Source organism: Odontomachus brunneus, unplaced genomic scaffold (assembly GCF_010583005.1).
Source record: "Odontomachus brunneus isolate Ranch 3 - 2012 unplaced genomic scaffold, Obru_v1 Obru_scaffold_084, whole genome shotgun sequence".
NCBI lineage: Eukaryota > Metazoa > Arthropoda > Insecta > Hymenoptera > Formicidae > Odontomachus > Odontomachus brunneus.
The window spans coordinates 1525500-1541645 of NW_022639534.1; the positions used below are offsets into that span (position 1 = coordinate 1525500).

At 32.9% G+C, this 16146-nt stretch overlaps 1 protein-coding gene across 1 annotated transcript; it reads left to right on the plus strand.

Annotated features, from left to right (window-relative positions):
- Positions 1 to 5680: 5680 nt before the first annotated feature.
- On the plus strand, positions 5681 to 8265 carry LOC116847886. The gene is made up of 3 exons (XM_032823380.1): positions 5681 to 5831; positions 5926 to 6105; positions 8111 to 8265. Exons 1-3 carry the CDS (start codon positions 5681 to 5683, stop codon positions 8263 to 8265), a joined length of 486 nt encoding a protein of 161 aa, XP_032679271.1.
- Positions 8266 to 16146: the final 7881 nt, after the last annotated feature.

Genomic DNA, 16146 nt, shown 5'->3' on the forward strand with positions numbered 1-16146 from the left:
CATACCGAAACTGTGGATACTTTAATTAGGAAAATTTCCAAGATCATTATTATACTTTCAGAATTTAATTTTGATGCCAAAAAAGATACGAGAAGTTTGTAGAAAAATTTATGATTATATGCGGTTAGGTTTTCTGACAACTATGATATAGTAGACCGAAAAATTAGTTTACGGATATTTTTCGAGATGGCACCATACTTTTATCGCACTTTTCACACGTCCGAATATTCCGAGTGTGTGTGTGTGTGTGTGTGTGTGTGTGTGTGTGTGTATGTATATGTATATAGTTTTCCACGCAACTGTTTATCGCAACGACGATAATAACTGAACAAAGACGAAGAAATCGTAAAGAAATCGTCGTAACGACACGCCCGAGTTGCTTTCCTATGTGTAATAGCAACCCGATGAAAAATTTTTCATGCAAAATTTTGTATGAAATTTGTCCATACATAATTATGTATAATTATATATAATCATATAAAATTATATATAATTATACACAATTATATATAACAATATGTATAATTACATATAAATTTATGCGTAATTATGTAAAATTATATATGAATTTATATATATATAATTATACATAATTATATATAATTATATATATAAGTAGAATGTATGAACATCCCTTATAAAAATATCATACTAAGAATCATTGATAATTACTTATTATCCAGTATTTTTAATACTGAAAATAAGTAATTATCAATGATTCTTAGTATGATATTTCTATAAGGGATGAATGGACAAATTTGATACATAATAATATATAATTATATATAATTATATATAATTTTATATAATTTTATATAATTATATATGAAAAATTTTTCATTGGGAATAATTAAATAATAACCGAATAAATTAAATAATAATCGAATAAAGAAATAACAATACTCGAATATTAAATAGTAGTGATAATAATATCTGCTCGATAATCGTGTGATAATATTTGCGAGTGGATACCGGAATAACGATGATCGAATAATCGGTAATAACAATACTTAGGTAACGGCTGTAACAAAAACTCTAGGCTTCACAAAGGCTAGATGAACGGACTGTCGTAACTGCCGCTGACTAAATGGCGCTTGAGGGACCGCGCGGTCGGGTCATGTAAATACGCGTACATAAGCACGTGCTCGAACGTTACACACTCTCAATCGTCGAACGCATTGGGAGTTGCCGCGTTATTTTCTAGATTATTCCGCGCCGATTTTTAATACCGCGTTTTGACTCCGCGATAATTAAGACACCTCAAGACGCGTACTCTTCACGCGAGTAGGTGTTGCGGGCTTTACCGCGACAGGTAATTATCGCGTTTCCTTTTTACTTTGATTGAAAAATGTCGCGATCGAGTTCCTCAATACCGATCAATTATTATCATCTGTTTAATATTCGAGTATTATTACTTCTTTATTTGATTTAATTTATTCGGTTATTATTTAATTATTTTTCATTCGACGGAGGTAGAAAGAAATAGTTTTTGCAGAAAGATTCGATGACGTGATAGTAACTGTTTCTTATCATTTTCGTCTCGTATTGAGAGATCTTTTGCTTCATTTTCGCACGTACTTTCACCATGCAAAAGGTTTTCATTCGACGGAGGTAGAAATAAGTAAACTTTGCAGAAAGATTCGATGTCGTGATAGTAACTGTTCCTTATCGTTTTCGTCTCATATTGATGGATGCTTCGCTTCATTTTTGCACGCACTTTCACCATGTATAAGGGTTTTTAATTTTGTCGAATTTTGTCGAATCAGCACGAGACAATAGTTTTGCAAAGGTATTCGGTATTATGTCAACGACATTTCCCAACAAATTTTACTTTGTGTTGACTTGATCAAATTTAAAATGCTTTTGTATAGTAAAAATACGTGCATAAATGAAATAAGGCATCCCTGCCTCAAGGATGAAAACGATGTGAAATTATTGCTATCGTGACATTGATTTCATTTTTCAAAAATTATAGCGTACTGACTGCTCCAATTTATATGATAAAATTACGTGCGAAAATAAAGTGTAACATTGATCAGTGCGAAATGAAAATGATATCTCAAATTACCGTTGCTAATTATATTGAAAACTCAAATAATAGGTAACGTATTTTTCAAAAAATTATTCGCAAACTACGCTTACGCAAACTACGCTTACGCTTACGCAAACAACACTCTTCTCTAAAAGCTCTTTCTTTGATGCACCCAATACACAAGCAGTTTGAAAAATTCATCAGAAAAGTAGCAACAGCCTATTTTGGAAAGAATATCGGCAATGCGGCATTCACATTTACGTAACGTCTATGTGTAAGAAAATTGAAATGTCAATGTAGCACACACACTTGCATAACATTTGTGAAAAGATGATAGCGGTATCAAGTTAGCGCCTGTTTGACGATCGTCTTTATTCCATAAGTATCTATGTGTACATAAATTCGATATCGTCGGTGAATAGTGATAATGTTTTGATAATCGCTCTACGTTATCGACACTTATCAAGTTCGTCGCTCGCTCGGGCATCTTGTATGGTTCGAGCCTTGGCTAAACATGGTTTGAATTTTTGTTAAATATGGTTTGAGTCTAAAAATAAGGTTTAAATCTTTGCTAAGAATTTATTGCATATTATTAATTTCGAAGTCTCCGCTACGAGCCGCCACGATGTTCAATGAGAATTTGAACATATAGTAAATATAGGTAAATAGTTAAAATAATAAATGGTGATAAATTAAAAAAGAAATATGAGAAGAAAAAGGCAAACGCTATCTTGAATTGTTTCACAACGAAATGACTCTTAATTTTATAATCTTAATTTTACTTTTAATTTTATAAAGGAAGTTCCTCGAGAAAAATAATTGCAACGATTAATTAGATGCAATCTCATACATAAAAATCTAAAAGAGAGTTTACCTCAATTTAGAATCGTACAAAATAATAACCCTGACAGCACCGGACGTGGCGAGTACGTCGCTACGACGTAGTAACGTTCTTGCCACGTCTGTGCAGACAGGGTAATTATGACTGCGAACAAAGTATTAAAGATATAGAACATATTTTCTGGCAGTGTAACAGATTTGAGGTTGCAAGAGAAATTATGGAAGAAAACTTGTTGAAGAGTCAAGGCTTTGAACCATTTTCCACATGGTTGTTCTGTTAGCAGAAATGGATAAAAAAGTTTTATAAATTATAGTTAATTTTATAGAGGGATTTTTATAGAGAGGATTAATGTTAATATATAAGTAAACCTATATATGTATGTATGTATATAACCGCTGCGCTTCTATGTCTTGCCGCACCGCGCCGAGATAAAAATAGGCAGTGGTGCATTGTCTTCCAATCACCGCGCGCGACATCCGCGTGCTATATTACTGGGCTGTGCTGTGACTCGAGCGGTCCGTCCTCTACTATTTAGCGTGCGTTTTTCTTTAATCTTTTTTAATTAATATCTCGACTATTATTGCGAATGTCGCAAAACGGTATAGGACTTTTATATTTACATCAACCCATTCTACGTCCCCACAAAATGCCCGGAGGAGAGTGTGAGACACCCTATATATATATATATATATATACACGTATAATAATTAAAATACTTATAAATGGCAATAAACACTTATAGATGTCATGTTACATGTTGCAATCGTTATCGAAATGCGTATACCATGACTATAAAGTAAGGAGGACCGGGGCTAGATGCCCTATATTTTAGAATTTTGAAATTATAACTTTTCAGGCAATTAATTGTTGTGACTAACTATATAAATATAATAAATATAATAAAGACATCTTTTTCTATGTATTAACGCTTGCCTTGTTAATCATATGTTTTGTTTCGTAATAACTACAATACAAACATATAACACTATAACCATTTTACCCTGGTACCTGGTTTAGCCCACTAGCGCAGGGTAAAGAAGGTCACGTATAAAATATGTATCCTGATTAGTAGTTGCAGAGTTTCCGCGAGAGATTTCCACAGCCCTCCCGCCGACCCTTAATTATGGGCCAACTTTATCTCGTCTGTCCATATGCTGCTCTATTTCAATCATTTTACGAATGAAAATTACATTTATCAGCAGAAACAGTATATCATATACTTGTAAGAAATTTATACTTGCAGCTAGTAACACATCACTTAAATTTATTCAGTTACATTGGAGAATATTAATACAAAATTTTAAAAAGATAGAAAAAATTTACTTTGCTATTATCAAATTATTTTTTTTATTTCTTAATTGTAACATTATTCCGATTTTAATGAAACTCACTCAACGAAATAGCCATAGTTACCATAGTTACGAAATACAGCGTAGCTATGGGTGGAGGGATGCAGCAAGTTGCGATTCGCGTGTATCATGATCGCACGCCGAGCTGAGCGCTTATTTGTTCAGACAAAATAATTAATTACTCGAAAACTATTGCGAATTTCGCAAAATGGTATTTGACTTTTCTGTTCCGTTTAATCCGTTCTACTATTTGTGTCAAGGAAGGTTTCAGACACTCTGTGTGTATATATATACAGTGTGTCCCATAAGTTCAGCAACGGCAAGAAAACTCGGCGGGGGAGCATTTTAGAGAAAAATGTTTTGAATAAAAGTTGTAAGGTTTAAAAAGTCGTATTTAATGACAGTAGTTATTTGATCTAAGATGACGTCGCCAAGGTCAGGACAAGGTCAACTTTGCTTTTTTAGACAGAAATACATATTTTTTATTACATTTTATTCTACATGAAAAAGCAAACAACTTTTGTTTGAAAAAATTTTTTATACGACTTCTATTTTCTAAGATATTTACGTAAATATCTTAGAAAATAGAAGTCGTATAAAAAATTTTTTCAAACAAAAGTTGTTTGCTTTTTCATGTAGAATAAAATGTAATAAAAAATATGTATTTCTGTCTAAAAAAGCAAAGTTGACCTTGTCCTGGCCTTGGCGACGTCATCTTAGGTCAAATAACTACTGTCATTAAATGCGACTTTTTAAGCCTTACAACTTTTATTTGAAACATTTTTCTCTAAAATGCTCCCCCACCGAGTTTTCTTGCCGTTGCCGAACTTATGGGACACACTGTATATATATATGTATATATAATTTTATATATAGTTTTATATAATTACGCATACAATTATATGTAATTGTACATAATTGTGTATAATTATATATAATTATGTATGAAAAATTTTTTATCGGATAGGGAATAGTATTTATATTCTAAAGGAGCCATTTTGCGATTTTACTACTATTCTTTTTAAGATATATACTATTTTAAGATAAATACTAAAAAAAGGCATATGAACAACATATTCCTGGGGCCATATGGCCCCGATCTCCTCTATCCGATGAAACAGCAATGTTCCAACGGGTGGTTTCTGACAACTTGGACAGCTTATCATCTGCCAAATTAGAAAACCTTAATTCTTGACAAAATTAAAAAAACTGTTTCAAACGCAAAATCGCGAGACAAATCGGACGAATTGAATATCTCAACTTTGTAAAAAATTAGAGTTAAAAGGTTTTATAATTTGGCAGACAATAAGCCGTCCGAGCTATCAGAAACCCACCCGTTAGAACATCGCTACCGTTTCCTTGGATAATTTATAGTCATGGTGTACGCATTTCTAGAAATAAATGTGTCTACTTCAGAATATCTAATAAACTTTCGATCTAGTAAATGTTAAGGCATGTATGACACCGTCTGTATATACAAGAGGCAAGAAGAGCGTTCATGGCATTCGACAGAACGAAGAGATGCGCGAAACTAACCACGTCGACGCCCGCTCGACTGGGATCGAGTCTTACGACATATTGGAACTGTCAAAACCACCTCGAGATCCAGGTAACTCATAATGCATGACGCCCGACGACAGACTTCTTTTTTCTCCATGAAAATTCCTGCTACGTATACACGACTTTACGACTGTGTTTCGCAGACAACGCTTATTCATTTTTGAGCGGAAGCAATGGACGGACAGTCGACATAGCAAAGGATGCATATAAGCTTCCGTGTTCTGGCTGTAGAGACGTCGCGAAAACGTATACCAGAACGTGCATCTCCCCTATTCGTGACTCGTTCGCTCGCACTTCCTTCGTCTTCGCGGCATCTCCCAGGTGTATCTGGCATACTTCAAGGTTCAATAATTTTTAAGGCGACTCCAGTATCGCGTACAGCGTGGCATAATTTGATCTGAGAAGGACCGAGTCCAGCAAAGCACAGTTCTTCTTTTGAGAGAATATCTCGACGATCGCATCCGGGCACTTGGCCAGGTCCCAAAATGAAATATCGTCGTTTACGACGTCATCATTTCAAAGCTTTGCTCACGGAATTTTCGTGTGAACAAACGCATTTCTTAGGAATATGTGAAATTTGGACATTAAAGAATGACACTGTTAAATTCGCTTTTAGAACTGTTTATTAGCGTGGATACCTAGATAATACAGAAAATTAAAAAAGAATTCAGTCGTATCCCTTATAGAAATATCATACTAAGAATCATTGATAATTACTTATTTTCAGTATTAAAAATATTGGATAATAAGTAATTATCAATGATTCTTAGTATGATATTTCTATAAGGGATGTTATCAATTCTAAGTTCATTTTCAGATGCAAAAAGAATTCTTCAAAGTTCAGTTCAATGAAAAGAATTCTTTTTGCATCTACAAATAAACTCAGAATTGGTGAAATACAACTGAATTTTTTTTGAATTCTCTGTGCTATCTGGGTAGCGATACTTGATAGTTAAGTTAACACTAGTGATCAGTTTTTAATCAGCCAATTTCCGGATAACGACCTTTAAAAATAGAAATGTAACCAAAGAATTGGAATTTTTTTCATTGATTACAAAATATCTTGTGATATTAATTTATGTACTGTCCCTTCTTAGTTATTATACATATATAATATATATATATATTTTTTGATATTAATATACATTAATTTAAAAAAATAGATACGTTAAAAATAGATACGTTAAATTAAATACATGTAAGTAGATAAATAAAATATTTATTCATTATTGAGTCAACATCAAACTTCTATTATTTTTTAATATAAATTATTAGCCTACAACTAGACTGATAAAATTCATAGAAATAAGATAAAAAACAATTATCAACGGAACATAAAAGCAATAAAAAATCAATGTAAAGTGCATTTTTTCTTATTGCACATAAATAATACGTAATAATAAAATTTTATATTATTTATTCTACTTTATGTAATAAAATTTAAGATAAATTAGTGCACACGCGTTGAATGTTCCATTCTCTATATCGATACTCAGGCTGCGTTCCGAAATCCATTGCCAGTACTGAAAATCTGTAATTCATGTTACATATACTATAGAATTTCAACACTAGCAATGAATTTCGGAACGCAGCTTCATTAAAAATTCCCAACTAGCCACATTCGTTTTTAGCTATGTGTTTCTCATGACTGTTGATTAATTAAGCAAGCATAAATATGTTTACAGTTAATTTGACAGCTTGACGTGTCATATATGTCTATAAAAAGAGGTTATTCCTATATGACGCGGATAACCTTCTGATAAGCACATATGTAAAGGCCCGTCTACATAGACCGCAACACGCAAAACGCAGTTCGCAATCGCGCACACATCCAACTTCAACTTTCTGCGTTTTTTCTGCGTTTGCGAACTGCGTTTTGCGTGTTACGGCCTATGTAGATGGGCCTTAAAAAACGTCAAGCTGTCAAAATGTCATTTCTGTTTTGACACATTCCCGCTTGCCTGATGAATCAACAGTTACAAAAAACGATCAGCTAGAAACGGACACGGGTGATTGAAATTTTCTAGTGATTATCTCCTTGTCCACAACCTTGCTTTAATCTTTAAGCCGTAATAAATTGACCAATCACAGTCGATTACTTTAAAAATAATGTACTGTGGTTGGTCAATTTTTTACGGCTTAAAAATTAAAGCAAGGTTGTGGACAAGGGGTATCAATGTAGTGAATGGTATAGCATTAATATAACTGAGTGTATTATATGTACAATCAATAGAAATCAACTTGGTAATTAATAGTCTGTTCTTTTCAGCAGTACAACTGAAAAGAACAGACCATAAATTTAACATGACGCGCAACTGTCTATTTCAGCTATCGTTCATTCGTCCTACGATCGTACGACCAACAGACATCGTCTCGGGACGATGGAGATCCGTGGATACGACTTCGACAACGATCGTCGCTTCCTCGCAAAAGTTCTGGTGGTAGAACCGGCCTACTTCTTCAACATACCTCGAGTGGTATGAAAGACGTCAACGCGCGCGCGGACGTCAACAGACGCGCTCCGTCTCTCTCGGGCGAAGGGGATACCCCGCGAACAATTATTTCTCTACCGCATAGGAGACAAACTTTACTACTCTCAAGTACAAAGGAAACTTCTGAAGCAGAATGAAGGGTAGAGATGACGGACGGACTTCCGCGACCCCCGGCCCCGGCGACTACGAGCGCGAAACAAAGAAAAGTCCCGTCCAAATCCGCGACGAGAGAGTTAGGGAGGCGAAAAGAGCCGCCGCCGCCGCCGCCGCGCCTCTGCGTTTCTTCGAGGCTTTGTACCGGCAAAAATTACGCCAAGTAATTTTAAGAACACGCTTTGTAACTTCCGCGGTCGCCGCTTCTTTCCGCGACGCGCGGGGCTCCGCGAGCCCCTACGGCGCGGCCGACTCCTTTGTACAATATTTACGAATCGTCTCATGGAAATTCGCGCCCTCCCGCGCCCTTCAAGAACTTTCCAGCCCCTAACCGTTACGAGATGCCGAAGAGCGCGTTCGATAAGCGCGTCCTGTGCAAGTGCGATGCTCTCCGCACGGCGAAGTCGCCGCCGTTTTATCAAACCGCTGAGGTACGCTTTCTCGTCTAATATGTGCGTCTCGAAATAATGATATGATTATTATACAATTAACGTAAGGATAGAAGATGCTCCGATGATTGGAATTAACCCTCTATTGCCCTCGTTCGGCTGACGAACGTTAGTGCCTTTTTATGAGCGAAATGTCGCGCCTGTTATTAATTAGATTTAAATGAAAATTTAATTACTACTGCATTAATAGCTTCATAAAAACTAGTAGATGTATTAAAACATTGATTTATTATCAATCCATCGGAGTAAAGCTTAAATTCGATAACAGCGTGAATCGCATTAGCTGCACGTTTTTATTTTCGTTATAAGCGCTAACGTTTCCAGAGTAATGAAATTAAGAAAACCATATAAATACAATCTAAAATATTGTAAATGGAAAGTCAGAAAGTTTCAATTATATAATCACCTTTATATAATTAGAAAATAATATTTCAATTAAACGATTGCCTCACGAAAGCAATAGAAAGTTAATGTCTATTGATAAAAATTATACTAACATAATTGAAAAAACGATCATAAAAATATATAATCTAAAAGGTTATAAATGAAAAATCAGAAAGTTTCTAAGTCAACTGTTTTAAGCTTACTTGATATAATTAGAAAATAGTATTTCAACTAAGCGTTCGTTTCATACGAGGGCAATATAGAGGGTTAATAATATATTTATATTCAATATTCTTAGAAAAGCCTTTGAAATTTTGTTAAGATATTTCTTTCTGCTAATTTATAATATCATCTAATGAATATTTAATTATTGAGCATTATTCGGCATAATTAGGACTTATTTTTCAGTTTAATTATTAGTATAATTGGTATTACCTAATATTTCATTAAATTTATATTTGATATATCTATCAATTTCCTTATGATTCTTCGATCGGTGACACTAAAGTTTTATATAAACGTTATTTTTATATTAGTAATTCCATTAATTATTTAATAGTAAAAGTGTAAAATTGCTCGTGCGTTTTTATTAGTTCAGTTATTAGAACATTTACTTTTATGATGAGTACTACACTGTGTATGTTATGTGAGAGAAAAAATATCTGTGAAACAAAAATATTCATTAGATTGGCACTCATAACATATTTACTTCAAGATTAACAATAATTAATTACTTTTTAAATAAATTATCATATTTAATACATATGATAAATTAATATGAGCTAATTCAATTGGAAACCGCTTAATTGACGATTGATTTCAATGAATTCAATTTAAGACTGTTTAATTGACGATTGATATGAGCGAAGAGAATTAAAGATCGTTCAATTAATAATTGAGCTTAGCAAATTTAATTAAAAACTACTTAATTCACGATTAAACTTAGCAAAATTCAATTAAAGGCCGTTTAATTAAAGGATGTTTAATTGACGATTGATATGAGCAAATTTAATCAATTAAATCGAAGATTGTTCGGTGACGATTGATATAACCACTGGTCTCCTCAACGCAGGTCCTACTTAGCGTTTCTCAATCATCGCTATTTTCCACAATACGATGCTTTGGGTAGGAATATTATCCATAAAACCAATTGTAATCTTGAATAATCGAACGTTTTTCCGATTGAGTCGATTGAATTTGCTCATATCAATCCTCAATTAAACACCATTTAATCAAATTCTCTAAGTTCAATAGTCAATTAAACAACTTTTAATTACATTTACTAAGTCAAATTGTTAATTGAATTTAATCTTTGATTCCCTTCATTCATATCAACCGTCAAATGAACAGTCCTTAATTACATTCGTCGAAATTAATCATTAATGAAACGTTCTTTTAATGAATTTGCTCAAATCAATCGTCAATTAGTTAAATTGAAACATGTTTGTTTAAATCAAATACTAAAATCAGAAAAATTTAATTGATATTTTTACAAAACTCTCATTTACTTATACTATAAGAATAAGTAAGATAGTAACGAAAGTTTTACTTTTAAAAAGCAACTTTCTCATTCCTGATTAGAAGAGACCGGGGCAGGTTCGCTAATTATTTGAAGTTTCAATGATAAAATAGTTTGAAACATTTAATTGTTCCAATTGGCTATATAACAATGATAGAGACAACCTTCCTCTACATTTTAATCTTATCGACGATGCCGTATAGTTTCGTTTGTAATATCAACACGCAGCATGAAGGCACATCTGCCCCGGTACCGGGACAGGTACGCTAGCTCGGGGTAGGTCAGCATTACATAAAATACATGTAATTGTGCACTTTGAAGAGTGTTAAACCAAAAAATTATACAATGAGATACCATATATGACATCTTTGTGCTTAAAATTTTATTTAAATTTTAAAACAAAGGGAAATAATTGTAATAATTGTAATATACTTTATATGTGTACAATAAACATAAAGATATAGAATAAGTATCAACATATTATGAAGAAAATCAACGTGTACATATAAACAAAGATAAAAAATGTTCATCAGTGCTACTATAGAGAAAAATTAGCGAACCTACCTTTGCTCATTTCTGCGATTTTAATAATTTTAAGAATAAAGTTTACTGTTATTATGCAAAACAGTATATCATATATCTACAACAAGCTTCATTTTAACTAATATTACATAACTTCAGTTTATTCATTTACGATAGAAAATATGAGGAGAAAATTTCGAAATGTCTAAAGTTCTAACTTTTTTAGTTTTAACTTTACTCGACTGTCCTTAAATCAGTTTTTTCTTTCTTTTAGCTATAATATTTGTCTGATAGTAATAAAAATTGGAGATAAGTATCTTTACACTAAACGAAATGTTTTATGATTCTACTCGAACTGTTTGTTTCACAATAAGTACATAAACGAAACGATTTGCGAACCTACCCCTGCTGTGAGACCTGCTCCAGTCTCCTCTGTGTCCGATTTCCGACTTATACAGCGAAGTGCCGTTCAATTGAATATTCTGTTCTTTGGATTTCATTAAATTAAACTGAATTTATGATTATTCCTTTTATGTATATATATAAGAGATTCGAAGAGGGTCCTCGAACAGACACACCTGGCCCTGGCGCGTACGAAGTTGTGCAGCGACAAATTTGTCGCGGTTCTGTCTTGCGTGCACCTTTCGGCTCTTTTAGCATTTTTCACAAGAAACCTGCTGATCTGACACCAGGTATATGAATACCATTTGTTAATTATTCAGTAATTAATTTTATTTTTATGTATTTATTTTATAGTACATTTCAATACCTGTGATTTTATTAACAATATAAATTATAATATAATAAACATAATTTTAATTAATTATTTTTTAATAATTTTTATACAATTAATATTATATTATATAAGATGTAATTACTTTATGTTTACACATATAATATTATATAATTCATATAATTAAGTTATAATTGTAGAATTATATTTACTATATTATTATATAGTTGCTTTATACTTTATACAAAATGTGCAGTAACGAATATGCTCCTTACTTGTAGCTAATTTAACTTAAATTTAAAAATGTTAACTAAAATCAGTGTTGTAACAGATACATGTTTAGAAGTACCCGATGAAAAATTTTTCATGCAAATTTTTTTTTTTCATATAAAATTTGTCCATACATAATTATGTATAATTATATATAATCATATAAAATTATATATAATTATACATAATTATGTATAACAATATGTATAATTACATATAAATTTATGTGTAATTATGTAAAATTATATATGAATTTATATATATATAATTATACATAATTATATATAATTATATATAATTATATATGTAAGTAGAATGTATGAACATGAATGGACAAATTTGATACATAATAATATATAATTATATATAATTATATATAATTTTATATAATTTTATATAATTATATATGAAAAATTTTTCATTGGGTAGCTAGATATAAATACATATACAGTAAGAGAAGTGTAGTTAGATGAAGATGCAGATACGAATTTCATATGAATAACTAGATGTAAATACAGATACTTTGAAAATGTATCTAAATCTCTTCAGAAACTTTTTAGATACTTCAATTACGGAGCGCTCAGTGAGCTCTTACATTTCATTGGTACATATTTTTAGATCTAAAAGAATATGCCAATGGGATACAAGAGCTCACTGAGCGCTCAGTGAGCGGTTATAGTACTGAATTCACCCAATGGGCTCATTTAGCGGAAAAAGCGCTCAGTAAGTAATCAGCGATTATTGGTTCTTATTGTTAGATCCCTAAATCTAGACCAATTACATTGACGAATTATTCAACTGTGGTGCAACTGTTGAGTTCGCTGAACGCACCCAATAAAGCAACTATGGAGTAAGAATATAAGGGTTGCGTTCCGTTTCACATTATGCGCGCATTTCCTACAGTGACGTGAACTGTAGATAAATGCGCGCATATACATGAAACGGAACGCGGTCAAGGTGTTTCATTGAGCATCATGGAGGTAGGAGTAGAACTAATCAGAAAGTTACCACATATTATACTATGTTAACGTTACGTCTGATGAGAGTCATTGGGTTTTTCGCATTTGTGGCAACTTTCTGATTAGTAGCTACTGCGTATCCACCAGAATGCATCGCATTATATTCTTACACCATAGAAACAACTTTGTCTTCTGTGAAAAAGTAACAATTATATATAAAATCATCAAAATTGCGTATTTAATTTCGTATCTAAATTTTCTGTATCTAAATTTAGATATAGATACGAAATAAAATATAACTAGATACAGATATAGATACAGATTTTGAAATGAATAATATAAGTAGATACAGATATAGATACATCTATAAAAAGTATCTAGATATTGCAAAAAGATACATGTATTTAGATACGTTACAACACTGACTAAAATAAATGAAAAAGTACTAATGCTAACTAAAATTCTCGACCATTTTTAATAAAGTTGTGCCAATGCCACTGTGAGAACAAATTGAATTAAAATTACTTTTTCGCATATAACATATAATAAAGTTTTCGAAAAAAATAGAGGATTATTCATTTGTATAACACTTGTATTGATTATTACTTATTGATTATTCATTTGTATACACTTGTATAACATATTTATTTATGTTGTAGGTCCTGCGGATTATTATATAGAAACTGGTAATTTGGCCGTCGGATCTGCGAAGCGTTTCAGAGAGAGGAGATACTACAAGCGTAAGAAAATCAGTGACTACATAAAACTTCCGGAAATATCAAGATTAACGAGCGATTGTGAAGAATACAGCAAAGACGACGATGCGCTTGTTGAAAGTCTCGAAATAATGGACGATGGGAGATGTCCGGTATATCACGCGGTGTTTAAATCGGTGGTGCCCAGATTCTCTGCAATTCATGAAAACGTGAGCGAAATCTCCACAGAAATGAGAGGGGGAGAGAGAGGGAGGGAGAGGGAGGGAGAGGGAGGGAGAGAGAGAAAGAGAGAGTGAGTAGCTTTCACGATACATTTCTCGAGAAATTTTTGGTTTCGCCTTCTGCGACAAATTGAGCCGAGATGTGTTCGACGAGACCGGCACGCGATAAATGGATGGCGCGAGACGGGATTGCTTCCGCGGCGTTAACGAGACGGTGAGAAACCTAGGGCCAGTAGTTACAATAAGTCTGCGGTCAGGCTGGACGTATCCGAGGATTCTTTCGGATACGCTCTCCGCGCTCTCCGGGGATCCGCGGAGACATTCGGGGTGGACCCGAGTAATCCTGGAAGCGCAAGGTAATCAGGAAAGCCGGAGACGAAATTAATGGCAGCGGATCGAACCGATGCATCTGCACCCGGGGCGATTCGGGGCTGGGGATCCAATCTGGACCGTTAATCGAGAGCGTCGGGACGAGACTCAACGCCGCGGTCCGCAGCAGATAGGCTAGGGATAGTGGAATCGTCAGTGCCGAACGACTTGCGGCTGATTCTGCCGCGCGAGTCCGTTCGCGTCTGACGAGCTCGCGCGCGCAGCGAAGTTTCGATTAGCCGGCGGATCTCCGTTTAAACAATCGGAGAAACGCCGCAAAACTATGAGCGAGTTCCGCGGCAAGTTATATGATGAAGCTCAGCGCGTGCCGGTGTGCTGGATAAACTACTAACACGGTGATTGACTGATCGCCTTAGCCGCCAACACCACGTCCAAACAAACAAATCGTTCGCTATTCGGGACTATTCGGGGAGAACAGGGAATTACGAATTACAAATTAACGAAGAAATAATTATAAAAGGCAATGTTGCGAAGTAATGCGTTACTTGTAACGCTGTCAATGTTGCGTGTTATTTTTGGTTCAATCACGGTTTAATGATGATGTTATTTTATATTGTTTAGTAACGAATAACTGCCTAATGAAAAATTTTTCATATATAATTATATAAAATTATATAAAATTATATATAATTATATATAATTATATATTATTATGTATCAAATTTGTCCATTCATGTTCATTCATTCTACTTATATATATAATTATATATAATTATATATATAAATTTATATATAATTTTACATAATTACGCGTAAATTTATATGTAATTATACATATTGTTATATATAATTGTGTATAATTATATATAATTTTATATGATTATATATAATTATACATAATTATGTATGGACAAATTTCATACAAAATTTTGCATGAAAAATTTTTCATTGGGTGTAAAGCGGGTTACACGACATTTTCCCGAAAACTACACTGAGAGAAGAATTTAGTAAATATTATCAAAATTTGGTTACTATTACTAAATGGTAGACGTAAATATAGCAGGCCAAAGCTATGGCAATATTTATTAATTAATTTAGTTCGGTAAAATAAATTATTTATTTGACAGAAGTAAAATTTATTTGCTTCTAGAATATATTTGGTAAATAAAACTTATTAAATAGTTGAGCAAAATAACCGATTTTGTAATAGTTATAAAATTTTTGGTAGATTCAATCAACCATCTGTAATAATAGATATTGCAACGATGTAATAGCTGCAAATAAATGAATTTTTCGTTGTGCTGCAACAAAACATACTTATACTGGTAACAAAATAGAACTCGTATCTATTGAATCTTTTATTACATGAGATATAACAATTTCATAACAATTATCAAATATCTGTTCATAACTGTAATATATTTCATATTAAATATTTAACATTAAGTAACTATTACTAAATTATTTAATTGATGTTACTGTGAATGCAATTACGTCATACTCCCGATCTATTAAATATTTGGTAATTATTATCATATTTAGTATTAGTTACTAAGGATTCAACGAATTTCTGTAACTAAATGCAGTTTGTTATAGTTACCAGTCTTTTCTCTCAG

Bases quoted from the DNA above. Each gene is read 5' to 3' on its own strand.
- LOC116847886 (XM_032823380.1), top strand. From the start codon at position 5,681: ATGACACCGTCTGTATATACAAGAGGCAAGAAGAGCGTTCATGGCATT. The intron at 5,832-5,925 runs GTAACTCATAAT...TGTGTTTCGCAG, and splicing joins AAAACCACCTCGAGATCCAG to ACAACGCTTATTCATTTTTG. The intron at 6,106-8,110 runs GTATCTGGCATA...TGTCTATTTCAG, and splicing joins CTTCGCGGCATCTCCCAGGT to CTATCGTTCATTCGTCCTAC.